Raw genomic sequence first — 27077 nt, 5'->3', positions numbered from 1 at the left:
CGGACTACAGGCATGCACCACTGTACCTGGCTCACTTAGGAAATTCTAAGGGTTTTAGGAGCTCTGTGCTGGAACCCACTGTGCCAAAACTGGAGGAGGAAAACCAAATATATATTTCTTATTATATCACAATATCACATCCATATCACTGATATCTGTTTTGATTTTTTTTTCAACTGCGTAGGGGTGGCAGAGCTGGGATAATAGTCCCATCTATATGTGGGAGAGGTCTGGCAATCAAAGCAGGGGATATACTTGTAATTATGTTCCTGAAGTCCAAATATGTATGTCTTGGTAAAGTTTCAGGCAGCTAAAGGTAGAAGGATTCTGCTCCCTGGATGATCCTGCAATTCTAATTTCAGAGAGTTGGTGTTGCTGCTGGGTAGGACCCTTGATGTCCCCTTGATCTTGCCCCAATCTAGAGCCAGCTCTTTCCACTTTCATCTCTTCCATCTCCTCCTCTTGCAACAAATCCCTGCCCTAATGTCCTTTTTGGGAGCTGCCCTCTGTGCCCACCTATTTGCCATTCTCTCCACCCTCTTGCCCTTGCTGAGTTTCCCTTATTTTTGGAACTGTTTGTAGTGGGAGTGGTTCCTGGCAGCTCCCTTGTCCCTGCTGTGCTCAGTCCCTGAAAACTCGCCCTCACAGGAAGCACTCTCCGGTGAGCTGCTGTCTTCCTTCATCATCTTCTCTCCAAATGTAGTTCCTCTGCTGTCTGTGCCTCTGAAAACTGAGGGCTGGGGTCAGGAGGTTTGCTTTTTGTAGTAAGATGGTGTCTTTCTTTCTGGTTGTTTAGGTGGCAGCTTTGACTCCGGATCTACAAAGGCAGAGATTCACAGTCCACAGATAAGTGGAAAGTCAGCCTGTTCACTAGGGTGCAGGAAGAGCTCCCTCATTCCTTTGTTGGCTCTTTCTCTCCTGCAGTCATCAGGTTAGGGTGAACCCTTCCTCCCAGCATCATGCTTCGATCATCATCATGATCATCATCATCACAGTCATCATTATCATAGGCTTTCCTTACTCACCAATCCGCAAGAAGCAAAGGGAGCCACCCCGACTTGATCACTTGAGAGTATCCTTACCTGCACGTAACTCTTTGTTGGCTCAGGTTACATCAGACTTAGGGTCTTCAGGGATGCTCACCCCCAAGTTGGGGTGATTCCTCAGCCTTATGTTACCTACAGAACATGAATGGTGATGATAATAGTAATATCTAAGATTTGTAAGTTGTTGTGTGTCAGATCCCATTCTAAGCACGTTTACATATATTAACTCATTTAATTCTTGCTGCTTGATGACATAGATACTATACTATTATTATCCCCATATTATAAATGAAGAAACTGAGGCACATAAATATTAAATAATCTGCCCAAAACAAGTAAGTGTTTGAGCTAGGACCAGAACTCAGGCAGTCTGGCTCCAGAATCTGGGCCCTTTGTTTTACCCTGATAAGGGGCTGGATAAGTGAAGGGCAGTAGATTGGTTGTCAAGAATGTTGTCCAGCCTAACTTATAGGGCAGAGTTTCCCTTAGCTGAGCTCAGGCATATCCACTTGGTCCCTCATAACCTAGACAGGTAAGATCTGTACCTTCGGCCGGGCGCGGTGGCTCAAGCCTGTAATCCCAGCACTTTGGGAGGCCGAGATGGGCGGATCACGAGGTCAGGAGATCGAGACCATCCTGGCTAACACGGTGAAACCCCGTCTCTACTAAAAAATACAAAAAAAAAAATTAGCCGGGCGAGGTGGCGGGCGCCTGTAGTCCCAGCTACTCAGGAGGCTGAGGCAGGAGAATGGCGTGAACCCGGGTGGCGGAGCTTGCAGTGAGCTGAGATCCGGCCACTGCACTCCAGCCCGGGTGACAAAGCGAGACTCTGTCTCAAAAAAAAAAAAAAAAAAAAAAAAGATCTGTACCTTCTCTGGTCCCTCATCCTTCCAGGGAAGAACCAGATCCTGGCTTTACCTGACTGTCCTAGCAGATTCCTTCCAGAATTGTATCAGTGCCTTGATCTCCTCTAGCTGCCTCTCCTGGTACTCTAGGGAACATGTGACCAGACTCTATGGAATTAAAAGTGGTTTCTTTTTTTTTTTTTTTTTTGAGACGGAGTCTCACGCTGTTGCCCAGGCTGGAGTGCAGTGGCGCGATCTCGGCTCACTGCAAGCTCCGCCTCCTGGGTTCACGCCATTCTCCTGCCTCAGCCTCCTGAGTAGCTAGGACTACAGGCGCCCGCCACCGCGCCCGGCTAATTTTTTGTATTTTTAGTAGAGACGGGGTTTCACTGTGGTCTCGATCTCCTGACCTTGTGATCCGCCCTCCTCGGCCTCCCAAAGTGCTGGGATTACAGGCTTGAGCCACCGCGCCCGGCCTAAAAGTGGTTTCAAGTGAAATAGAGAAATGGGGCTCAGAACTTGCAAAGTAGGGCTGAAATGCAGGCCTAGAAGGAAAGAAGGGTCAATGGGCTCCCATTGGTGTATGACAGTGAGTAGGTGTGGATATCCTGAAGCTAAGGTAAACTCTCCACTTAACTCATGGGAAGGTCCTAGGCCTCATTTATTCTTCTAAATCAGTTCTCAACAAGGGGGTGCACTGCCCTCTAGGGGATATTTTGGGAATCTGTGGGGGTATTTTTTTACTTGTCACTGTGTGTGTGTGTGTGTGTGTGTGTGTTGGGCTGGGGGGTGGGGTGGTGATGGTGGGGGTATTTTTTTACTTGTCACTGTGTGTGTGTGTGTGTGTGTGTGTGTGTGTGTGTGTGTGTTGGGCTGGGGGGTGGGGTGGTGATGGTGGGGGTATTTTTTTACTTGTCACTGTGTGTGTGTGTGTGTGTGTGTGTGTGTGTGTGTGTTGGGCTGGGGGGTGGGGTGGTGATGGTGGGGGTATTTTTTTACTTGTCACTGTGTGTGTGTGTGTGTGTGTGTGTGTGTGTGTTGGGCTGGGGGGTGGGGTGGTGATGGTGGGGGTATTTTTTTACTTGTCACTGTGTGTGTGTGTGTGTGTGTGTTGGGCTGGGGGGTGGGGTGGTGATGGTGGGGATATTTTTTTACTTGTCACTGTGTGTGTGTGTGTGTGTGTGTTGGGCTGGGGGTGGGGTGGTGATGGTGGGGGTATTTTTTTACTTGTCACTGTGTGTGTGTGTGTGTGTGTGTGTGTGTGTGTGTGGGGCTGGGGGGTAGGGTGGTGATGGTGGGGGTATTTTTTTACTTGTCACTGTGTGTGTGTGTGTGTGTGTGTGTGTGTGTGTGTGTTGGGCTGGGGGGTGGGGTGGTGATGGTGGTGGTGAAGGTTCCTGGTATTTAGGAGCCAAGGATGCTAGACAATACTGCAATGACCAGGACAGTGCTGCACAAAAAAGAATTGTCTCACATCTCACACGACTTTTAAAAGTCCCATTGGAGGCCAGACGCGGTGGCTTACCCAACACTTTGGGAAGGCTAAGCCCAACACTTTGGTGGCTAAGCCCAACACTTTGGGAAGCCGAGGCGGGCGGATCACCTGAGGTCAGGAGTTTGAGACCAGCCTGGCCAACATAGTGAAACCTCGTCTCTACTAAAAATAAAAAAATTAGCCGGGCATGGTGGTGGGTGCCTGTAATTCCAGCTACTCGGGAGGCTGAGACAGGAGAATTGCTTGAACCTGGGAGGCGGAGGCTGCAGTGAGCCGAGATCGTGCCACTGCACTCCAGCCTAGGCAACAGAGCAAGACTTTGTCTTTAAAAATAATAATAAATAAAAAATCCAAAAATTAGCTGGCCATGCTTGTGTGCACCTGTAGTCCCAGATTCTCGGGACTCTGAGGCAGGAGAATCGCTTGAACCAGGGAGGCGGAGGTTGCAGTGAGCTGAGATCGCACCACTGCACTCCAGCCTGGGTGACAGAATGAGACTCTATCGCAAAAAAAGAAAAGTCCCATTGGATATTAATGTAGGTAAATAAAGCCCGTTATAATTGGAAGGAGCCTAGAACACAACTCCATTTTACATATAAAAGCAAAGTATTTTTGTCATTGTTTTAGATCCTGAATTTCCAAGAAATACAAGTTATGTGTAGATTGAAGGGACATCATAATTTATTTTGTTCAGAACTTTACCAAGAGTTGTTTGCCATTTCAGGAATCCATGTCATCAAGACAATGCTATTTGTGGTATTTGAGTCTCTAATACCTACCTATCAGTTTGTATGTGTTACTGTTACGTTCACAGCGGTTTTTTGTTTTTTTGTTTGTTTGTTTTTGAGACTGTCTTGCTCTGCCTCCCAGGCTGGAGTGCCGTGGCAGCATCTTGGCTCACTACAGCCTCCATCTCCTGGGCTCAATTGATCCTCCTGCCTCAGCCTTATGAATAGCTGGGGCTACAGGCCTGTGCCACCATACCCAGCTAGTTTTTGTATGTTTTGTAGAGAAGGGGGTATTGCCATATTGCCCAGGCTGGTCTTGAACTCCTGGGCTCAAGTGATCTGCCTAATAAAAATTAGCCGGGCATGGTGGCGCTTGCCTGTAGTCCCAGCTACTCATGAGGCTGCGGCAGAAGGATCGCTAGAGCCCAGGAGACCAAGGTTGCAGTGAGCCAAGATCGTGCCACTGCACTCCAGCCTGGGCAACAGAGTGAAACCATGCCTCAAATCAATCAATCAATCAATCAATCAATCAGTCAATCAATCTGACTTAAAATATCCTACATGACTCCAGAACACTTTTGAAGGAAAGAAGATACTAATGGAGATGCTGAATCAGGTGTATTTATGGTAAATAACTTTTTCTCTAACACCATAATTTGACATTCAACGTTTCCCTTGATTCTCTAACAGTTATATATTATTACTCCTATTTTATAGATTAATAAGGATTCATAGGGAGAGACTAAATAACTTCCTTAAAACTTTAGGCGTTTCTGACTTCATAACTCATATTTTATTTTAGACCCCTAATGCTCCTCTGTTGGTCTCCTGAATTCAGAAATAAACTGCGTAGCTGGGTGTGGTGGTTGATGCCTATAATCTCAACACTTTGGGAGGCTGTGGCTGGAAGATTGCACGAGGCCAGGAGTTTGAAACCAGCCTGGACAACAGAGTGAGACCCCATCTATACAAAAAATTAAAACTAAAAAATAATTTTTAAAAGGAAGAAATTGGGCCGGGCACGGTGGCTCATGTGTCTAATCCTAGCACTTTGGGAGGCCAAGGCGGGCAGATCACCTGAGGCCAGGAGACCAGCCTGACCTATATGGTGAAACCCTGTCTCTACTAAAAATACAAGAAAATTAACCAGGTATGGTGGCGCACAACTGTAATCCCAGCTACTCAGGAGGCTAAGAATCTCTTGAATCTGGGAGGTGGAGGTTGCAGTGAGCCGAGATGGCGCCACTGTACTCCAGCCTGGTCAATGAAGTGAGACTCCATCTCAAAAATAAAAATAAAGTAAAATAAATAAATAAGATTAAGAAAAAAAAGAAGAAATCGACTGTGCTCAATATGTGACCCTGGGCCAGTTGCAGTTTATCATGCCTGTAATCCCAATACTTTGGGAGGCCAAGTTGGGTGGATCACCTGCAGTCAGGAGTTCGAGACCAGCCTGGCCAACATGGTGAAACCCCATCCCCACTAAAAATACAAAAATCAGCTGGCTGTGGTGGCACACACCTGTAATCCCAGCTACCTGGGAAGCTGAGGCAGGAGAATCACTTGAATCCAAGAGGTGGAAGTTCCAGTGAGCCGAGATCTGCACTGCACTCCAGCCTGGGTGACAGAGCGAGACTCTGTCTCAAAAACAAACAAACTGTGCGTGTGCGTGTGTGTGTGTATATATATACACACACACATATATATATGACCTTGACTTGTAGACCAGGGTGGCACACTCAGCTCCCTTAAACGAACTCAGCCAGGAAAAGAAAATTAGAAGACGTCAGGTAACTATGGGGCCTTAGCTTCTCCTCATGAACTGGATGTTGTTTAACTCACCTAACCATAATACTGGGTGTACACAGCAACATTTTTTTTTTTTTGACAGTCTCACTCTCTCACTGAGGCTGGAGTGTAGTGGTGCAATCTTGGCTCACTGCAACCTCTGCCGCCTGAGTTCAAGTTATTCTCCTGCCTCAGCCTCCCAAGTAGCTGGGATTACAGGTGCCTGCCACCATGCCCGGCTAATCTTTGTATTTTTATTAGAGATGGGGGTTTCTCCATGTTGGCCAGGCTGATCTCGAACTCCTGACCTCAGGTGATCTGCCCACCTTGGCCTCCTAACGTGCTGGGATTACAGGCGTGAGCCACCGCACCCAGCTGCAGCACTTTTTTTTTTTTTTTCTGAAACAGAGTCTCACTCTGTGGACCAGGCTAGAGTGCAGTGGTGATATCTCAGCTCACTGCAACCTCTGCCTCCCAGGCTCAACTGATCCTCCAACCTCAGCCTCATGAGTAGGTGGGACTACAGGTGTGCACCACCACACTTGGCTAATTTTTGAATTTTTTGTAGAGATAGGGTTTTGCCACATCGCCCAAGCTGGTCTCAAACTCCTGGGCTCAAGTCACCCACATGCCTTTGCCTCCCAAAGGGCTGGGATTACAGGCATGAGACACTGTGCCCAGCCAGAAAGCAGCAATTTATCATTAAATGAAAATGGTTATATGTGATGGTTAATTTTTTTTTTTTTTTTTTTTTTTTTTGAGACGGAGTCTCGCTCTGTCGCCCAGGCTGGAGTGCAGTGGCCGGATCTCAGCTCACTGCAAGCTCCGCCTCCCGGGTTCGGGCCATTCTCCTGTCTCAGCCTCCTGAGTAGCTGGGACTACAGGCGCCCGCCACCTCGCCCGGCTAGTTTTTTGTATTTTTTAGTAGAGACGGGGTTTCACTGTGTTAGCCAGGATGGTCTCGATCTCCTGACCTCGTGATCCGCCCGTCTCGGCCTCCCAAAGTGCTGGGATTACAGGCTTGAGCCACCGCGCCCGGCCGTGATGGTTAATTTTAAGTGTCAACTTGACTGGGCCACAAGGTGCCCAAATATTTGGTTCAACATTATTCTGGGTGTGTCTGTGAGGGTGTTTCTGGATGAGACTAACATTAGAATCAGTAATCTGAAGCAGATTATCCTCCCCATTATGGGTGAGCCTCATCCAGTCTATGGAAGGTGTAAATAGAACAAAAGGCTGAATGAGAGAAAATTCATTCTCTTTGCCTGATGGTATGCAAACTGAGACATTGGTCTTCTCCTGCCTTTGGACTTGATTTGGAACTTATGCCATTAGCTTGCTGGTAGTCAGGCCTGCAGACTGCAGGTTTTGGAACTTCTCTGCAGATCTTGAGGATTCCCAGCCTCCAAAATCATGTGAGCCAATTTCTTATAATAAACATATATCTATATCTATATTGGTTTATATTATAGATGAAGAGATATATGAATGGAACACAGAATGGATACAGACTGTGAAAAAATTAATGTTCCAGGTGACTGTCCACCAAAAGCCTCTTTTCCTGGCATCCCCAGTGCTGCTCAATAAACCCTTGGACAGGCCGGGCGCGGTGGCTCAAGCCTGTAATCCCAGCACTTTGGGAGGCCGAGACAGGCGGATCACGAGGTCAGGAGATCGAGACCATCCTGGCTAACACGGTGAAACCCCGTCTCTGCTAAAAAATACAAAAAACTAGCCGGGCGCGGTGGCGGGCGCCTGTAGTCCCAACTACTCGGGAGGCTGAGGCAGGAGAATGGCGTGAACCCGGGAGGCGGAGGTTGCAGTGAGCTGAGATCCGGCCACTGCACTCCAGCCTGGGCGGCAGAGCCAGACTCTGTCTCAAAAAAATAAATAAATAAATAAACCCTTGGACAAAGTGGCCATTTTGGCAGGCATGGAGCCTATGCATGAGCTCAACAACATAGAGTTTCCCTTACCAAGGCTGATCTAATTAATGCTACTGCTGAGTGCCTAATATGTCAAGAGCAGAAACAAACATTGAGTCCCTGATACACACTATTCTCTGAGGGGACCACATTCCCACTTGATGCTTAATGGCAGGTTAATTACACTGGCCTTCCTCCATCATGGAGGGGGCAGAGGGTTTTTTGTTTGTTTTGTTTTGTTTTGTTTGAGACAGGGTCTTGCTCTGTCACTCAGGCTGGAGTACAGTGGCACAATCACAAAATTATAGCTCACTGCAGCCTCTGTCTCCCGGGCTGAAGCAATCCTCCCACCTCAGCCTCCCGAGTAGCAGAGATTACAGGCATGAACCACCACGTCCTGCCAAAATATACATTCTGAATATGGATTTGCTTTCTTTGTCCACAATGCATTACCAGGACCACCATTTGTGGGCTCAAAACATGCCTTATCCATAGTCATGACATTCCCTATAGCATTGTATCTAATCAAGGAACTTATTTCACAGCAAAGGAAGTACAGTAATGGGCTCGATGTTCAGGGAATTAAGTGATCTTACCACATTTCTCATCACCTGGAAGCAGATGCCTATTTAAAACATGGACTGACTTACTAAAGACTCACAGCAACACTTGGGAGACAATACCCTGAAACAATGGGGATCTATCTTACAAGGTGCAGTATGTGCTTTGAATGAGAGGCCATTATATGGTGGTGTTTCCCCCATAGCCAGAATATATGGGTTCAGGAGTCAGCAAGTAGATGTGGGAATAGCTCTTCCACTGTTACGCTAATAACCCACTCATTGAACTTTTGTTTCCCAGCAGCTTTGGACTCTGCTGGTTTGGAGGACTTTGTCTCCAAAGGAAGATTTTGTCCACCAGTGAACACAGCAATGGTTTCATTGACTTGGAAGACAAGAATGCCACCTGGCCATTTGGGGCTTTATATGACACTGAACAAAAAAGCCAAACAAAAGGATTATAATAGTTCCCCCATCCACTTATTTATGGCTTCACTTCTCAAAGTTTCAGTTTCCCACAGCCAACTGTGGTCTGAAAATATTAAATGGAAAATCCCAGAAATCAGAAATAAACAATTCATGAATTTTAAATTGCATACTGTTCTGAGTAGCGTGATGAAATCTCATGCTGCCAAGGACGTAATTATCCTTTGTTCAGCATATCCATGCTGTATACATTACCTGCCCTTTAGTCATTTAGTATCTATCTCAGTTATCAAATCAATTGTCCAAGTGCTTGTGTTCAAGTAACCCTCATTTTACTCAGTAATGGCCCCAAAGTGCAGGAGTAGTGATGTTGGCATACTGTTATAATTGTTTTCTATTATTAGTAGTTATCGATGTTAATATCTTACTGCACCTAACTGGTAAATTAAACTTTATCACAGGCCAGACGCAGTGGCTCATGCCTGTAATCTCAGCACTTTGGGAGGCCGAGGTGGGTGGAACACCTGAGGTAAGGAGTTTGAGATCAGCCTGGACAACATGGTGAAACCCCGTCTTTACTAAAAATACAAAAATTAGCCAGGTGTGGTGGCACACACCTGTAATCCCAGCTACTTGGGAGGCTGAGGCAGGAGAATCACTTGAACAAGGGAGGCAGAGGTTGTGGTGAGCCAAGATTGTGCCACTGCATTCTAGCCTGGGCAACAGAGCTAGACTCCAACTCAAAAAAACAAAAACAAAAACAACAAAAAAACTTTATCATAGATATATATGCATAGGAAAAAACATAGTATATATAGGGTTCAGTACCATCCCTGGTTTCAGGCATCCAGGAAGTTCTTGGAATGCATTGCCCACAGATAAAGGAGGGCTACTATATTCCGCTGGCTGGTGTAACTGATCCTGATTACATAGGGGAAATTGAATTGCCGCACAGTGGGGACAAGGAAAGTTATTTCCAGAACACAGGGGATTCTCTGGGAGTGCCACTTAGTACTTCCCAGCCCAATAGTAAGGGTTAATGGACAAATATAGCAACCAAAACAAAAAAGGCAAGACCATTGAGAACTCAGACCTTGAGGGAGAAATGGACCATCTGAGGTTCTGAGTGAGAGTGGGGAAATATAGAATGAGTAGAAGAAGTGGAATATGGCTTTTAATCCAATTATGGAAATGAGGACTGAACTGTAGGAAGTTGGCCTATTTTCTATTTGCTTATTATAATAGATATGTGTTTATGTTAGCCATTTATTCATCTCTCTTCTCTTCTTTTTATATTATTAGACGAGTTACTGGAAGTGAACTTTACAATATAGTCTACATCACAGAATATTTGGTGGGACTACGACTGAATTAACATAATCAGGGATGAATACAATAACTGTTGGCCTATTTGAAGAACCGTGAAAAGCTCTGTGTGTGTAGTCTGCCCATGCCTTTCCTCCTCCAACCTTACTTCTACACATGAATATTTGTCCAATAATTTCTCAGATGTTTTAAGGCAGGGTAGCAAACTCATATGTTCATAGTGGTCAGGCAGGTAAGGAAATGAGGGAAGTGAGGATTTAGATCTCATCTAAAGGGGAATATTCAGTTCAAAGTGATTGTTGTCTGGCGACAATCAATTGTAGCATTATTTGAATAAACAAACATATAGGACAAACAAAAGATGTTTTCTGTGGGGAAAAGAAAGAGAGATCAGCCTGTTACTGTGTCTATATAGAAAGAAGTAGACATAAGAGACTCCATTTGGTTCTGTATTTGAGATGCTGTTAATCTGTGACCCTACCCCCAACCTTGTCCTTGCAAGAGACATGTGCTGTGGTGACTCAAGGTTTAATGGATTTTGGGCTGTGCAGGATGTGTCTTTGTTAAACAAGTGCCTGAAGGCAGCTTGCTGGTTAAAAATCCTGCCCGTCCCTGGGCAATGAAACATCTCGGTGTAAAACCCGATTGTATGCTCTGTTTACTGAGATAGGAGAAAACCGCCTTACGGCATAAGGTGGGACTGGCTGGCTGGCGCAATGCTGCTAAAAGGTTTATGGAGATGTTTGCATATGCGTACCAAGGCACAGCATTTTCTTTTGAACTTATTCATGTCACAGAGATCTTTATCCATATGTCTTACTGCTAATTTTCTCCCTAAAATGATCCTATTGTCCTGCCACTCGCTTATCTTTAAGATGGTAAAGATAATTATCAATAAATACTAAGGGAACTCAGAGACCGCTGTCAGCGTGGGTCCTCTGTAAGCTGAGCGCCGGTCCCCTGGGCCCACTTTTTCTTTCTCTATACTTTGTCTCTGTGTCTCATTTCTTTTCTCAAGTCTCTCGTTCCACCTAACGAGAAACGCCCACAGGTGTGGAGGGGCAGGCCACCCCTTCAGTTTTCCAGTTGTTGCACTCTCTGATTTAAAGTTAATTTATCGGCCAGGTGCAGTGGTTCACGCCTGTAATCTCAGCATTTTGGGAGGCCGAGGTGGGCGGATCACTTAAACCCAGGAATTTGAGACCAGCCTTGCCAGCATGGTGAAACCCCATCTCTACTAAAAATACAAAAAGTAACCGAGTGTGGTGGTGCATGCCTGTAGTCCCAGCTATTTGGGAGGCTGAGGCAAGAGAATTACTTGAACCCCAGAGGCAGAGTTTGCAGTGAGCTGAGATCGTGCTACTGCACTCCAGCCTGGGTGACACAATGAGACTATTTCAAAAAAAAAAAAGAAAGAAAAAAAAGAAAGGGAAGTTAATGGCGGGGCGTGGTGGCTCACGCCTGTAATCCCAGCACTTTGGGAGGCTGAGGTGGGCGGATCACAAGGTCAGGAGATCGAGACCATGGTGAAACCCCGTCTCTACTAAAAATAGAAAAAATTAGCCGGGCGCAGGGGCGGGCGCCTGTAGTCCCAGCTACTCGGGAGGCTGAGGCAGGAGAATGGCGTGAACCCGGGAGGCAGAGCTTGCAGTGAGCCGAGATTGCGCCACTGCACTCCAGCCTGGGCGACAGAGCGAGACTCCGTCTCAAAAAAAAAAAAAAAAAAGAAAAGAAAGTTAACATACATATCTCAAAGAAGTAGGAGAAAAATCAGGATAGTGTGTTTCAGGGAAGTCAAGAGATAAAGTGTTGGCCGGGTACAGTGGCTCACGCCTGTAATCCCAGCACTTTGGGAGGCCGAGGTGGGCGGATCATGAGGTCAGGAGTTCAAGACCAGCCTGGACAACATGGCGAAACCCCGTCTCCACTAAAAATACAAAAATCAGCCTAGTGTGGTGGTGGGCGCTTGTAATCCCAGCTACTCAGGAAGCTGGGGCAGGAGAGTTGCTTGAACCCTGGAGGCAGAGGTTGCAGTAAGCCGAGATCGCGCCACTGAACTCCAGCCTGGGTGACAGGGTGAGACTCCGTCTCAAAAAAAAAAAAATGAGAGAAAGTGTTAACAGAAAGAGGAAGTGGCTGGTAATGCTGAATACTGCTGAGAGGATGAGGAAGACAAAAGTGACCACTGAATCTGCAAAACAAGCATCATTAATGCCCTTTGAAACAAGCAGTTTTAATGGAGTGATGAGGATAGAGACAAGATTGAAGTGGGTTGAAGAGAGAATGGGAGGTATTAAAGATAGTATCCTAGACTTATTCAAGGAGTTTTGCTATACAGGGAAGCAGAGAAATGGGGCAGTATCTGGAGGTAGAAATTTCGGAGATATTAAGAAGTGTGTAGAGGCCAGTCGCAGTGGCTCACGCCTGTAATCCCAGCACTTTGGAAGGCCGAGGTAGGTGGATCATGAGGTCAAGGGTCGAGACTATCCTGGCCAACGTGGTTAAACCCTGTCTCTACTAAAAATACAAAAAAATTAGCCGGGCGTGATGGCGTGCGCCTGTAATCCCAGTTACTCAGGACGCTGAGGCAGGAGAATTGCTTGAACCTGGGAGATGGAGGTTGCAGTGAGCCAAGATCTCACCACTGTACTTCAGCCTGGTGACATCTCAAAAAAAAGGAAAAAGAAATGTGTAGAAAGACATTTCATATGTCTTATGTTTTATACATCATCACCAGTTGCCTTTTGCCTTTGTTTATAATGTATTTATAATGTATAATGTATTTATAATGCCTTTGTTTATAATGTATTTTGCCATTAAAGAGGTTGAACTAGGTTGGGTATGGTGGCTCATACCTGTAATCCCAGCATTTTGGGAGGCCAAGGTGGGAGGATCACTTGAGGTCAGGAGTTTGAGACCAGCCTGCCCAACGTGACAAAACCCCGTCTGCACTAAAAATACAAAAATTAGCCAGGCGTGATGGTGGACACCTGTAGTCCCAGCAACACTGGCGGCTGAGGCAGGAGAATCACTTGAACCCAGGAGGCGAAGGTTGCAGTGAGCCAAGATTGTGCCACTGCACTCTAGCCTGGTTGACAGAGCGAGACTCCATCTCAAAACAAACAAACAAACAAAAAAACAAAAAGAGAGAGATTGAATTTTTTTTTTTTAATGTAGTCAACTTTGTTCTCCTTAAACCACAAAACAGAGTGTTTGCTTGTACAAACATCACTAGTTAGTCTCCTGCAGGCCTCTGCTGGGGTGGGGCAGTTAGTCAGAGGCCAGAACTCCTGCAGGGTCTCTTTAAAATGCTAACCCCCAGGTTAAAAGACTCCGGCAAGGGTGGTGCTGGAGCTGGCAGGGCCCCCACCCCAAGTCTGGGGGAGCCGCCTGCTGTTCTATGAGGGCACTGGGCACAGGCCACAGCGCCCAGGCCACAGCGCCCAGGAATTATGAGGCCGCGGCTACTATACAGCGCCACATCTTCAGGGCCCACAGCCTCGGTAGGTTGAACTTTTTATCACTTTCTTTTATGATTTCTGGATTTCCTGTGTTTCCTAAAGACCTTCCCCATTTGGAGATTAAACAAATATTTTTATTTCCTTCTAATATTTTGTCTTTTTAAAAATTTTATTTTATTTTTGTATAGGATGTGAGGGAAAAAAAAATGTTACTTTGTTTTCTTCCAGGCATATAAGTCAATCGTGCGAATGCCAATATATATATTAAATAATCCATTCATTTACCACTAAACTGAAATGCTTTTTTTTTTTTTTTTTGAGACAGGATCTTGCTCTATCACCCCGGCTGAAGCACAGTGGTGCGATTTCGGCTTGCTGCAACCTCCACCTCCTCAAGCAAGCCTCCTGCCTCAGCGTCCCGAGTAGCTGAGACTACAGGCACGCACCACCACGGCTCGGTAATTTTTTTTTTGTTTTGAAACGGGGTCTCGCTGTGTCGCCCAGGCTGGAGTGCAGTGGCGCGATCTCGACTCACTGCAAGCTCCGCCTCCCGGATTCACGCCATTCTCCTCCTAGCTCAGCCTCCAGAGTAGCTGGGACTACAGGCGACCGCCACCACGCCCGGCTAATTCTTTTTTTTTTTTTTTGAGACGGAGTCTCACTCTGTCGCCCAGGCTGGAGTGCAGTGGCCGGATCTCAGCTCACTGCAAGCTCCGCCTCCCGGGTTCACGCCATTCTCCTGCCTCAGCCTCCCGAGTAGCTGGGACTATAGGCGCCCGCCACCTCGCCCGGCTAGTGTTTTGTATTTTTTAGTAGAGACGGGGTTTCACCGTGTTAGCCAGGATGGTCTCGATCTCCTGACCTCGTGATCCGCCCGTCTCAGCATCCCAAAGTGCTGGGATTACAGGCGTGAGCCACCGCTGCCGGCCTGTATTTTTTAATAGAGAAGGAGTTTCACCATGTTAGCCAGGATAGTCTCAATCTCCTGACCTCGTGATCCGCCCGCCTCCGCCTCCCAAAGTGCTGGGATTACAGGGCTGAGCCACGGCTCCCGGCCACGACTGGCTAATTTTTGTATTTTTTGTAGAGATGGCAGTTTCACCATTTTGCCCAGACTGGTCTCGAACTCCTGGACTCAAGCAATTCACCTGCCTTGGCCTCCCAAAGTGCTGGGATTACAGGCATGAGCCAATGTGCCCAGCTGACAAAGGTTTTTAAAGGCAAAACGAGGAGGCTCACATAATTGTTTTGAAATATTAATAATTATCCTTTGCTACAATAATCAATAAAGACAATGCCAGTTGGAGAGTTGACAGACAGTTGTTGGGCAGATGTCCTTGCAGATGTAATTTTTGTGTAAGGTTGTGAACAGCCTTTGGGGCAAGGTTGCAGTTTTTCCATTTTTTTGTGTGTTGTTCGTTTAATTTCAACTTTTATTTTAGATTCAGGGAGTACATGAACAGTTTTGTTACATTGGTATACTGTGTGATGCTGAGGTTTGGGGTACAAATTACGCCATCACCATGTAGTGAACACAGTACCCAATAAGTAGTTTTTCAGCCCTTCCCTCCTCTTTCTTTCCACTCAAATAGGCCCCAGTGTCTATTGTTCCCATTTCCATATGTACCTGATGCTTAGCTCTCACTTGTAAGTGAGAACATGCAAAGATAAAGAAAAAAATTTGGCTGCAATATAGTAGGCAAAATTCATTTGCAAGGAGATCAGAAAGCCATTTGATTATAGCCTAATCCAAATAGATTTATCATTTAATTTAATAATTTAATGGGGGAAAGAGAATATTTCAAAAACGTTTAATGTTTATTTCTCATAGAATTAAAAAAAAAAAATTATTTCCGGCCGGGCGTGGTGGCTCACGCCTGTAATCCCAGCACTTTGGGAGGCCAAGACAGATGGATCACCTGAGGCCAGGGGTTTGAGACTAGCCTGGCCAACATAGTGAAACCCCATTTCTACTAAAAATACAAAAGTTAGTTAGGCATGGTGGATGCCTGTAATCCCAGATACTTGGGAGGCTAAGGCAGGAGAATCGCTTGAACCCGGGAGGCGGAGGTTGCAGTGAGCCGAGATCATATCATCGCACGTCAGCCTGGGCAATAAGACCAAAATTCAGTTTCAAAAAAAAAAAAAAATTATTTCCATAGGTTTTTGGGGTACAGGTAGTGTTTGGTTACACGAGTAAGTTCTTTAGTGGTTATTTGTGAGATTTTGGTGCATCCATCACCTGAGCAGTATACACTGAACCTAATTTGTAGTTTTTGTATCCCTCACCACCCTTACCCACTCTTTCCCTTGAGTCCCCATTTTGCATTCTTTTGTCATAGCTTTTGTTATCAAGTATTTATACATAAGAACCTGTTTCTTCATAGCTCTCTCTGGCTCTGTTTGTCAGGGTTCTCTTTTGTTTTTTTTTTTTTTTTTTTTTTTTTTTTTTTTTTTTGAGACGGAGTCTCGCTGTGTCTCCCAGGCTGGAGTGCAGTGGCGTGATCTCGGCTCACTGCAAGCTCCGCCTCCCGGGTTCACGCCATTCTCCTGCCTCAGCCTCCCGAGTAGCTGAGACTACAGGCGCCCGCCACCACGCCCGGCTAGTTTTTTGTATTTTTAGTAGAGACGGGGTTTCACCATGTTAGCCAGGATAGTCTCGATCACCTGACCTCGTGATCCACCCGCCTCGGCCTCCCAAAGTGCTGGGATTACAGGCTTGAGCCACCGCACCCGGCCTGTTTTGTTTTTTTGTTTGTTGGTTTTTTGTTTTTTGTTTTAGATGGAGTCTTGCTCTGTTGCCCAGGCTAGAGTGCAGTGGCATGACTTCAGCTCACTGCAGCCTCCACCTCCCAGGTTCAAGCGATTCTCCTGCTTCAGCGTCCTGAGTAGCTGGGATTACAGGCGAGCACCACTATGCCTGGCTAATGTTTTGTATTTTTAGTAGAATGGAGTTTCTGGTCTTGAACTCTTGACCTCAAGTGATCCACCCACCTTGGCTCCCAAAGTGCTGGGATTACAGGCATGAGCCACTGCGCTTGGCCCTGTTTTTCTTTTGTTTTTCTTTTTTTTCTTTTTTTTTTTGAGACGGAGTCTCGCTGTGTCTCCCAGGCTGGAGTGCAGTGGCGTGATCTCGGCTCACTGCAAGCTCCGCCTCCCGGGTTCATGCCATTCTCCCGCCTCAGCCTCCCGAGTAGCTGAGACTACAGGCGCCCGCCACCACGCCCGGCTAGTTTTTTTTTTTTTTTTGTATTTTTAGTAGAGACGGGGTTTCACCGTGTTAGCCAGGATAGTCTCGATCTCTTGACCTCGTGATCCACCCGCCTCGGCCTCCCAAAGTGCTGGGATTACAGGCTTGAGCCACCGCGCCCGGCCTGTTTTTCTTTTTTAACACGAGTGTCTCCATTTTGATTCTGACAACTTTCATATAGTGTTACTTAATAAATACTATAATTTTTTTCATACAGGTTATGTACCTTTCTTGTTAATTTTTGTTTCTGTTCTTTTTACTGTCATCAGTGGGCTTCCCCCTTATTTTCATTTCTAGCTAGATTTCTAGTTATAGACTGAAATTAATTTAATTTGTAATCACACCACCAGATTGACTTCTTAGTTCAATACTTGTCTAGTTGCATCTTATGGATTTCCTAGAAACACAATTAATTATATTACCTGCAAATAAAGATAAGTTTCTCATCTATGTATACAGGTTGTTCCTCGTTCTTGGTTTATTATACTAGCTAAATTCCTCAAATATAATATTGAATATTATCAGTGATAATGTACGTACTGTCTTTTTTCTGTTTTAATGACAATGGCTGCGTTTCATTTTTTTTTTTTTTTTGAGACGGAGTCTTGCTCTGTAGCCCGGGCTGGAGTGCAGTGGCCGGATCTCAGCTCACTGCAAGCTCCGCCTCCCGGGTTTACGCCATTCTCCTGCCTCAGCCTCCGGAGTAGCTGGGACTACAGGCGCCCGCCACCTCGCCCGGCTAGTTTTTTGTATTTTTAGTAGAGACGGGGTTTCACGGTGTTAGCCAGGATGGTCTCGATCTCCTGACCTCGTGATCCGCCCGTCTCGGCCTCCCAAAGTGCTGGGATTACAGGCTTGAGCCACCGCGCCCGGCCTGCGTTTCATATTTAATATGCTTTTTAAATGATTTTTGAAAAAGTCTCCATTATGTTTATTTCTATTCCTATTTTACTTAGAATGTTTTGTAGGAATAGCTACTAAAAAACAATTGCTTTTTTTTTTACATCTCCTCTTGATAGAATTACGTTTTTTCCCCATGTTAATATAACATTCTGTTAGTAGATTTCCTAACACTGAACTATTCTTTCATTCCCAGAATAAATTCTTCATGGTCGTAATTCATTGTTTTATTAACTCATTGTGGAATTCTCTTTTGCAAATATTTTATTTAGACTTTTTGTATGTATATTCATAAATTGGGTTATAATCTTGGATTTTTTTTCATGGTTAACACTGAAAAAGGCTGTAAATTATTCTTAAAGTGCTCACATGCTTGGGCAACATTATTGCTATTATTAACAATGCACTGAGGATTGTGAACGATTTATTTCAAAGTAATAATCAGATGGGATTCAAAGTTTCCCATATAACAATGTGATTTCCCTTTACCTGAATCATTATTCTAGACTTTAGTTAATGCTTCACTGCAGAGGAAAGAAAGGCGGGATGTGGCTTACTTTGTTGAGGATTGTGAAAAATGGGGAGTCCTGGAAAAATCCACATTAAGTGTGCAATGCTTGTGAAAATGCCTAATGCAAAGGTTGCAAAATGTTGTCCCAGGGTACCAGGATTCTTGATGGAATAATAAATATTAAAATAATTGGGTAAACTGAGCTAGCAAAATGCAGGTGGCTGATAAATTTTAGAACAAAAGTGTAATTAAATGAGAAGCTTTGGGCTATACTCTAGCTCGTAAGTAGCATAATGTTTCATTTGACTCTCTCTTTTTTTTTTTTTTAATGAGACATAGTCTCGCTGTGTTGTCCAGGCTGGAATGCAGTGGCATGATCTCGGCTCACTGCAACCTCCGCCTCCCTGGTTCAAGCAATTCTTGTGCCCTAGCTGCCCAAGTAGATGGGATTAGAAGGTGTGCACCACCATGCCCGGCTAATTTTTGTATTTTTAGTGGAGACGTTTAGAGAGGTGTTCAGCCATGTTGGTCAGGCTGGCCTCAACCTCCTGGCCTGAAGTCATCTGCCGGCCTCAGCCTCCCAAAGTGCTGGGATTACAGGCGTCAGCCACCGCATCCGACCTCATTTGACTCTCCTGACAGCCTGGGAAGTTTAAGCAAGGAACCCAGCTGCAACTATCTAATGAATAATGGACAGTTTAGCATCTTAACTAATAAGGAATCTTGGGCTTAAGATATTCCCAACTTTATTACTGGGTTGTGACTAAGTTTCCTCTCCCACTTCCCCCCAACAAAAGGCTATATATAATCTATTAGCTTTTATGTTTAAATTAAGGAAGATTGATTTTTTTTTTAAGACATTGAAGACACCCCTCAAACAAATGGAAGCACTCTGGGTTTTGGTAGAGCTGGTGTTAATCATATCTTTAACTTCTTAACAAGGGGAAGAAATTACTTGTGGGCATTTTGGGTTTTCTTGTGCCATCGGTAATTCCCAGGGGAAAATGATACATATATGTCTTTCCACAATCAATTCAGGATACCAGGATATTAATGGTATACCTAAATTGACATACCAACAAACTAGCTAATGAGGTATTAACAGTATACCTATTAATAGGTAAACAGAGGTAAAATCATGTACCAACAAAACAAAGCAGTGTCTGTTTAGAGAGGTGAATGGGATTTGTGCTAATTTGTAAAGTGTACTACCTTAGGCAAGCACTAGAAACAAATATTAAACACCTTAATATTTAGTTGTATATCAACTTACAGTTTACAAAGTTTTCCATACACAGGATCCCATTTGATTATTACAAAATCCCTAGGAATTAAGCAGGGCAGATATCATTATCTCAGTTGTTTACGAGTACATAAACAAGCTTACCAAAGTCAGGTAACTATCCTGGGGATCACACAGCTAGAGAGTGGCTGGGATGTTTTAAAATTCAGATCTTGGTGAAGACAGCTTCTGCGTTTTAACTCATATAAAAGCAGAGACTGACAGAGTTTACAACGTAGTATAATCTCACTGATATTGAAGGTATGAATGTGTCTTGTGAGGCTATTTCAGAGTTCTTTCTAGTATACCATATAACCCCACCCCCAAAAAACAAACTCAACAACTGAAGCCAAGTATGGAAGGTTGGGGATGAGATAAGGGGTAGGGATTATTCCCAGGAGAACTAGGAAATCGTAGACAAGGCAGCAGCTTCTGGAAATGTCAGTGTTTATTAAACATTTAAGGACATTTGGAGGTTTGAGAAGAAATATACAGAATGTAGAAAAATCCTAAGAATCCCCTGTGGCTGGAGTGCAGCCTCTTCCTCCCCCCCAACCATTTGTTTTTCCTACTTTTTGTTTGGTTGTTTAAAAACCATTTCTTAAGGCTCATTTTCCCCCTCCTCCACTCCCTGACCTATGAGGATCCATTTTGTCTCTCTCTCTCTCTCTCTCTCTCTCTCTTTCCTCAAGACCTGGAGTCCCAGAACAGTGCTCCAAAGTGGTCGGGGGCACCAATGCTATACCGAAGTGTGAGGATGAGGGGCCCCTCTGCTTGGGCTGGCTCTTCATTAAGGACTTAAGTGGGGGTGACAAATTGCAAAAGCCACATGACGTCATTGGTCCTCAGTCATGGGTGTAAGGGCAGAGGATGAGCACAGGTAAACAAACAAAGAACGGATTAAAAAATAAAAAAAAAAAAATAACCTAAATAAACCCTGAAGGAGAGTCTGATCTGAGTGCTCTGGGTATTAGCTGGGGGGGACAGAGTATGGAGCTGGGCCACCTAGTAGAGGGAAGGGAGGGAAGGGAAACAGCCAGGGGGACAGGCTGGGGGATGCAGGAGATGGGAATGCCAGGTGGCCTGGACTTGAGGCAGAGGGTATCAAGGTGCCTTTCTTCTCGGTGCCCAGGCGGACAAGCACCAAACACACAGCCCCTGGGGCAGGTGAGGGGTAGGATTAGCTCCTGGGCTCCCAGAAAGCCAGGGGTGAAGGTGGGGGAGAATACAATTGCCTGGGGAATGAATTCTGGAATGAAACTTACATCTCAAAGGGAGGTGAGGGCGGGGCAGGGCGGGGGAGCAAGGAGGGAAAGCACCTAGACCGGGGTAAGAGGAGTCTAGGTCCCCCTGCTCTGGCAGGGCGTGGGGTAGGGGGTGGCGATCACTTGTCCGAGTCCAGGCCCATCATGTTCTTGAGGGCGTTTTTGAGGCTGGTTCTGCTGGGGGACTTGACAGCAGGCCGGAGCTCCGAGCTCTGCTCATCCTTTCGTAGCTCCATCTCGATGACCACCACCTTTGCGCCTTTGGCGGACTCCACCCCTAACCCCCGATCCCCCGCCCGGCCCGCTAACCGCTATTTCTTATCCTTGCGAGACTCCCCCAGCCCCTTGGCCTTCTTCTCACTGGCAGCTTTGGTGCTTCTGCTGTGGTCCAGCATGGCATACAGCACTGGCGTCTGGCGGAGGGGCGCACACATCAGTCACCGAGCGATTGGGGCTTGACTGTTCCCATCCCACCCCTCACTGTTGCCCGGCGGCTCCCAGGTTTCTCCTTCCCATCTTGTCGAGGCCCCAAGTCCCACTAACCTGCCGCCCGCGCTTCGAGGAGTCCTTTGCTGGCTTGTGCAATTTCCCCTTCTCCATGGCACTGCAAGAAGACAGACTGCTGTACGTTTGGCCTCGCCGGAACCCCTTGCACCGCGGACACAGCTTCCTCTTCCCCTTGGCCCTCCCACTTACTGGAGTAGTCTCCGCCCAGATGGGGGATAGTGGGGAGAGTGGGAGGGGAGCTAGGCTCCGCCCCTTACCTGAGCCTCCTCTGCAGGGCCGCCTGCCTGCGTAGCCAGCAGTACCGAACCACGTAGAAAAGCAGCAGCAGCAACAGCACCACCCCGAGGACACCCCCGATCACAGCTCCCAGAACCACCCCGTACCTAGTTGGCACTAGGGGGGTGAGAAAAGAAGTGGGAGAATGAGCAGGGCCCTGTATCTGTGGTTCCTAGTCCGCGTCTATGCCCTGCATTGAGGATGTAGGACTCCCAGCCAAAACTGCCTTCTGCCCACGCTCCCAGAGCCTGAATGAAGGTCCCTAGGGCGGGCTTTTTGCCTCTTCCCCCAGCCTGTCAGTCCTCCCTGATCCCCTCCCAAACTGCTTCCCATACCCTTGTCCCCATCCCCTCTCACACCTTTTTCAAAGACATACAGCGTGACCTGAGAGGTCTTGCCCACTATGTCTGGAGGGTTTTTGACGTCACAAGTGAACGTGCCATTGTCACTGTAGTCTAGGTTGTGTATGACAATGGAGCCATCCTTCCAGCGAGGGTCCCCTACCCACTGGATGCGCTCTTTGAAGGTCCCCACCTCGTCAATGTAGGGTTGTCCCTTGGCATAGTGGAAGATCTATGAGGAATGAGGGGGGAAGCATGTGAGAGGACCCTAATGAGAACACAGCTATCAAAGCTTAGCTCCAGAATTTGTTACAGAAAGGGGAGGGGAAAAAAAAAAAAAAAAAAAAAAAAAGCTTCGCTTCAGCCTCAGGGTAAGGGATCTTGGGCTGGAAAGGGTACTGCTGGGGAAGGGAGGACAATGTAGTCAGGGTGACAAAGATTGCTATTTACCTTGCCAAATTTGGGGTTATGGCTCAAAAAGGATTTCCCCCTCCTTAGCCCAAGTTATCTTTTTTGTTGTTCTTCGAAGCACTTTGTTTTCCAACCCCAGGATTCCCCCAGGCACTCACCGAAATGGCATCTCTGCCCCCTTCAGGCTGGTAGCGCCAGGTGAAAGAGATGTCATCTGAGACCCACTCACTGGACCAGAAGGAGCAGTGCAGGGTCACCCGGGAGCCCACAGCACCATGGACCTCCCTGTCGGTGTAAACCACGATGGCCTGGGCCGGGGACAGCACTGCAAGCACAAAGTGGGGAATCAGAAGCACTTATGGGCCCAGTAAGGGATACAGAGGAAGTGAAATCAGTAGGAAATCAAGTGCCGAGTCACAGGTCAGAGGCCAATTTGGAAAAGAAACAACAAATTCTGAGCCTCAAGTATCTGGGGACTAACTGAACAGCTGATCATAAATGCTGTATCTGTCAAGCTCTCTTCAGCATGTCTGTAGAGGAGATGAAATCCGCAGTAACAGAATTCTCTTGAGGACTTCCAGAGATTGGGTTCCGTCTCTAAGTCTCATTTCTTCTTTGGGTCACTATCTAACTCTTAAGCTATCCTTTAGATGCAGTGTTCTAAATTTTTAAAATTTATTATAAATTATACAGGTAATACATATTGTGTTCTTATAAACTATTCAAGCAATAGAAATAAAAACAAAAGTCTCCTTTGACACTCAGCCCAATAAATTCTTTTCCTGTATTCCCTTCCAAGATGTAACAAGTTATCCATTTAATATGAAACAAACTCAATGTAAACTCAATAAACTCAAGATATACATGTACTTACAACAAATAGTTTTGTTTTGTGGATTTTTTTTTTTACATACATATTGCATTGTATTCTAGTGTTTTTTGCTTAAGAACTTATGTATCTAGAGGAGCTTTCCCTGTTGATTCATAGATATCAATCTTATTTTAACAGCTGCATTGGATTTTGCAATACAGCAAACTCAAATTTCTTGCAGAAAAAAATGAAGATAACTAGAAAATATAAGCCTTCTTCCTTGGTACAACTGTCCTCATTGCTGAATCCCTGGTTGCCATACAGCTTGCTCTTGACTGGGAAGTCAGGAAGGGAAGGACCTCATACCCCTCTCAGCTGGGTGCAGAGCAAGACCCCAAGCCTACAGCTCAGATGACTCTACATGTGAGCCCTCTGTGGTTCAACCGTCCTCACCTTTCTCTTGTCCATTCTGGCCCAGTGCCACCCCCAAGACTTACCCACACAAGGAAGGTCATTCCAGAGAGACTATGTGTGTGGGCTGGCCCCAGGGAGGGGCAACTGTAGACCTTTTTGTTCTACAGGAGTGGGAGGTGGCAACCAAACAAAGTCCCATTGTCTGACCAACGTTGGGGGGCCCATGCCACCCCTACTTCCACCCCAATTGTCCTGAATCTCTCACCTCAGCATGCAATACCATGTACTTACTTCCTGGAACTTCCACCTTAGAACCTTCTTGGGAATCCCCCTTGTGTAACACGGGAGATAATTCACTGGCTATAACTACTATTCCTCCTGTTACAATATCAGCCATTGCCCTTCTCAGCTCTGCTCAATGGTTCTATGAGTGGAACAAGTGTTGAGACAGAACTCTCCCTCTTCCTTATACATCAATATTCCTTCCCCCTATTTCCCTCACTATGCCCTTCTCCAACTCTCTATCTTTAACATTTTCTCAGGGTACCCCCAAATAGCCCAGTACAACCCAGAAGAGTCTAGGGCTCAAGCAGCTGACAGCAGAGAACTGTGGGCATCCTGGCCAGCCCCCTTTCCCTTGATATCCTCCCCACCACCCCCACTTGCCTATGGCTCACTCATTGCACTAGGATTCAGGGCAGTTCAGAGAAGGGAAGGGGCCATTCCAATAATCCTGCTTTGACCTCTTGCTCACCCAACATCTGCCAGGGGCAAGGAAAGGGCTGGTCAGCTTATGAAGGAAGACAGCTTTAGAGGGACAAGATCCCAGAATCTCATAGAATCTCGCTCCATTCACCCACACAACAGGTGAGGAGCCACAAAGAGACAAAAAGTCTGAGGAGCTGAGACCACAAATCTGGGCTCCTTACTTAGATCACACTCTCTTTTTCCTTCTGGGAAACTAAGGTTAAGGCACCTCCTGCACTGCTAGGGGACGAGTGGGAATCAAACCCAGGTGATGTTTGAGCCTGTTCCTTTACACAATCTAACACTGCTTCCCACCATGGCTCTGAGGGCATGCTACTATTTCCAACCTGGGTCCAGCCATGCCCACCACTCAGGGAAGCTTGCTACACTCTCTTTTACCCTTTCTCTTCAAATAAAACCTCTACCGCCTCCCTCTAAATGCATTTTTTTTCTTGTTTTTCATATATATATATAAATTTTACAGATGAAGTCTGGCTATGTTGTCCAGGCTGGTCTCCAACTCCTGGGGCTCAAATAATTCTCCCACCTCGGCCTCCCAAAGTGCTGGGATTACAGGCGTGAGCCACCGTGCCCGGCTGGCCGCATATTTTTTCTTTCTGAATATAATGTCACCTTCCTGCTCCTGCTTGCTCTTTCTTTGGTTGCAGTGGGGAGTGCAGCAAAGGCAGTGGGGATTGCTGAGAGACACCTGAGTCCCAAGGCTCCCAGAGTAGGGTGGCTCCACTTACCCAAAGAAGAGAAGAGCAGCACAGCCAGGATAGGGCTGGGGCTGGATGAGGGAGCCCCAGGAGCCATAGCTGGGGCAGGGCCCCGGAGCATCTGTGGGGTTGAGAAAGTGGGGGACCAGAAACTGAACGGGGGGTTCCTGGAACCTGCTTAAAATCCCCTGGAGCCCCAGCATGAGGGGGCTGTCCTCAGCGAGTAACCAATTGCAGCCTGGCATGTGCAGTTGAGAGGTGGTGGGGAGGGGGGCAGAGTGCAGGGAGCAGAAGGGGCATTGTATAGTATGGGTGGAGGGGTGGGGGGACACATACCACCCCATACACAGAGGGCTTTGTGTCCACTGGCCTCCCCCTGCCCCAGGCTGGAATGTTGCGGGGGGCGGGGGGGTGGTGAAGGAGAGGGACAAAAACAGGGACACAGACACACTTCTCTGAGGGATAGATAGGGAACCTTAATTTAAAGGCCATAAAAAGGGATTCCTCCTCAGTCTCCTTGCCTGAGAGGTGCTGCCTCAGAGCCCTAGGAACTAGAGGCAGGTTTTCCCAAGAGAACTCTGAAAATAGGGTATCCCTTGTTATCTCCACTAATGTGGACTGCATTATAGACTTCTTGAGATGACCAAGTCCTATGGGAGTTTTATTCCTCACATCTCCCTGTATCCTGTGCGATTCTTCCCAGATAGACGTTTTTCTCCACTGGACTATTTCCAGGCAAGAAGCCCCTGACCTTTCCCTCTTTGTCGAGAAGTCCTTCAGTGCTTCATGCTGCTGTTGAAGTCCATTTCAGTTTATTTCAAGGCTACAAAATTGTGTTGAGTGCCAGCAATATGTAAAGTATGATAATGCAGGTAATAGAGAGAGGAATAAAAATTAAGTCCTTCCCGCAAGGAATTGAAAATTTGGTTTGGGGAGGTGGAGGTGGGAAGATCAGAGGACAAACCCATCAACAGTCAACTATAATAAGCCATAATACTTCCATTAGTAATGAACAAAATGCTGGGAATACAAAAGAGGAGTGCACACAACTGCAACATCAGGAAGACTGAGTAAGTTATATGAGATATTAAAGACAAAATAAACTTTATTTAATAAATGAAGTTTATGTCAGGCACAGTGACTGACACCTGTAATCTCAGCACTTGCGTATTGGTACACTTATGCAGGAGGATCACCTGAGTTTAGGAGTTTGAGACCTGTCTGGGTGACATAGCAAGACCTCACCTTTACTAAAATTTTTTTAAAAATCAGCTGGGCATGTTGTCACATGTTTGTAGTCCCAGCTACTTGGGAGCCTGAGGCAGGAAGATCGCTTGAACCTGGGAAATCAAAGCTGCAGCAAGCTATGACTGCGCCACTGCTTTCCACCCTGGGCTACAGAATGAAACTCTGTCTCAAAAATAAATAAATAAGTAAATAGTCAAACAAATAAATAGTTCAGAGGGAAGAATAGTTGTGTCTGGGAGACAATGTTAGATATGAACCAGTCCTGAAGGATGACTGTCATTTTGGAAAGGAAGATGGGGAGGTTACCAGAAGACAGAACAGCAAAAGCAAGGACAAAGAGGTGAGAGAGACAGAGAGAGAAAGAGAGAGAATGTGTGTGTGTGTGTGTTTGTGTATGTGTGTATATACAAGATGTAGGTTTCTGAAGTGTTGGATATATTCAGGGCAGATCTTGTGCCATCCACTTTGACTTGATTTGGGGAAACTTGAAGTGGCATAGTCGGAAATGAGACCAGACAGGAAAGTTGAAGTCAATTTGTGAAAGGCCTTAAATGACAGGTGAAAGAAGGTGAATTCAATTTGGCACATCATGAGAATCTAAAGGTGTTGGGGTGGAGTCAGCAATGGGGATGTCTACATAACCAGAGCTGAGGTTTTTTTGTTTGTTGAGGCAGTCTCGCTCTGTTGCCTAGGCTGGAATGCAGTGGCATGATCATGGCTCACTGCAGCCTTGACCTCTGAGGCTCAAGCAATTGTCCTACTTCAGCTTTCCAAGTAGCTGGGAATTACAGGCAC

General features: G+C 46.2%; 1 protein-coding gene across 2 annotated transcripts; it reads right to left on the bottom strand.

The window, feature by feature from the left end:
* On the bottom strand, window positions 1-25290 carry LOC105498213 (myelin protein zero). 2 transcript variants are annotated; one of them, XR_011615348.1, is made up of 8 exons: window positions 25065-25290; window positions 22502-22668; window positions 21951-22164; window positions 21573-21708; window positions 21352-21412; window positions 19535-19585; window positions 1083-1178; window positions 1-817 (listed from the first exon to the last, which is right to left on the bottom strand). XR_011615348.1 is itself a non-coding variant. In XM_011770179.3 (6 exons), exons 1-6 carry the CDS (start codon window positions 25153-25155, stop codon window positions 21120-21122), a joined length of 771 nt encoding a protein of 256 aa, XP_011768481.1. In that variant the 5' UTR covers window positions 25156-25208; the 3' UTR covers window positions 19974-21119. The 2 variants fall into 2 exon arrangements, 1 of the variants encoding a protein (XP_011768481.1); XM_011770179.3 differs by lacking the exons at window positions 1-817; window positions 1083-1178; window positions 19535-19585 and adding an exon at window positions 19974-21221 and having other exon boundaries at window positions 25065-25208.
* Between the last annotated feature and the right edge of the window lie 1787 nt (window positions 25291-27077).

Source organism: Macaca nemestrina, chromosome 1 (assembly GCF_043159975.1).
Source record: "Macaca nemestrina isolate mMacNem1 chromosome 1, mMacNem.hap1, whole genome shotgun sequence".
In the NCBI taxonomy this organism is placed as follows: domain Eukaryota; kingdom Metazoa; phylum Chordata; class Mammalia; order Primates; family Cercopithecidae; genus Macaca; species Macaca nemestrina.
The sequence above is the reverse complement of the archived record's forward strand: the minus strand, read 5'-3'. Positions and strand labels throughout refer to the sequence as shown.

Coding starts and splice junctions, on each gene's coding strand:
- LOC105498213 (XM_011770179.3), bottom strand. CDS start 25,155: ATGCTCCGGGGCCCTGCCCCAGCTATGGCTCCTGGGGCTCCCTCATCC. Junction 21,709..21,950: donor GCTGTATGTCTTTGAAAAAG/GTGTGAGAGGGG, acceptor TCACCCCCCTAG/TGCCAACTAGGTACGGGGTG. Junction 21,222..21,351: donor CCTCGAAGCGCGGGCGGCAG/GTTAGTGGGACT, acceptor CCCCTCCGCCAG/ACGCCAGTGCTGTATGCCAT.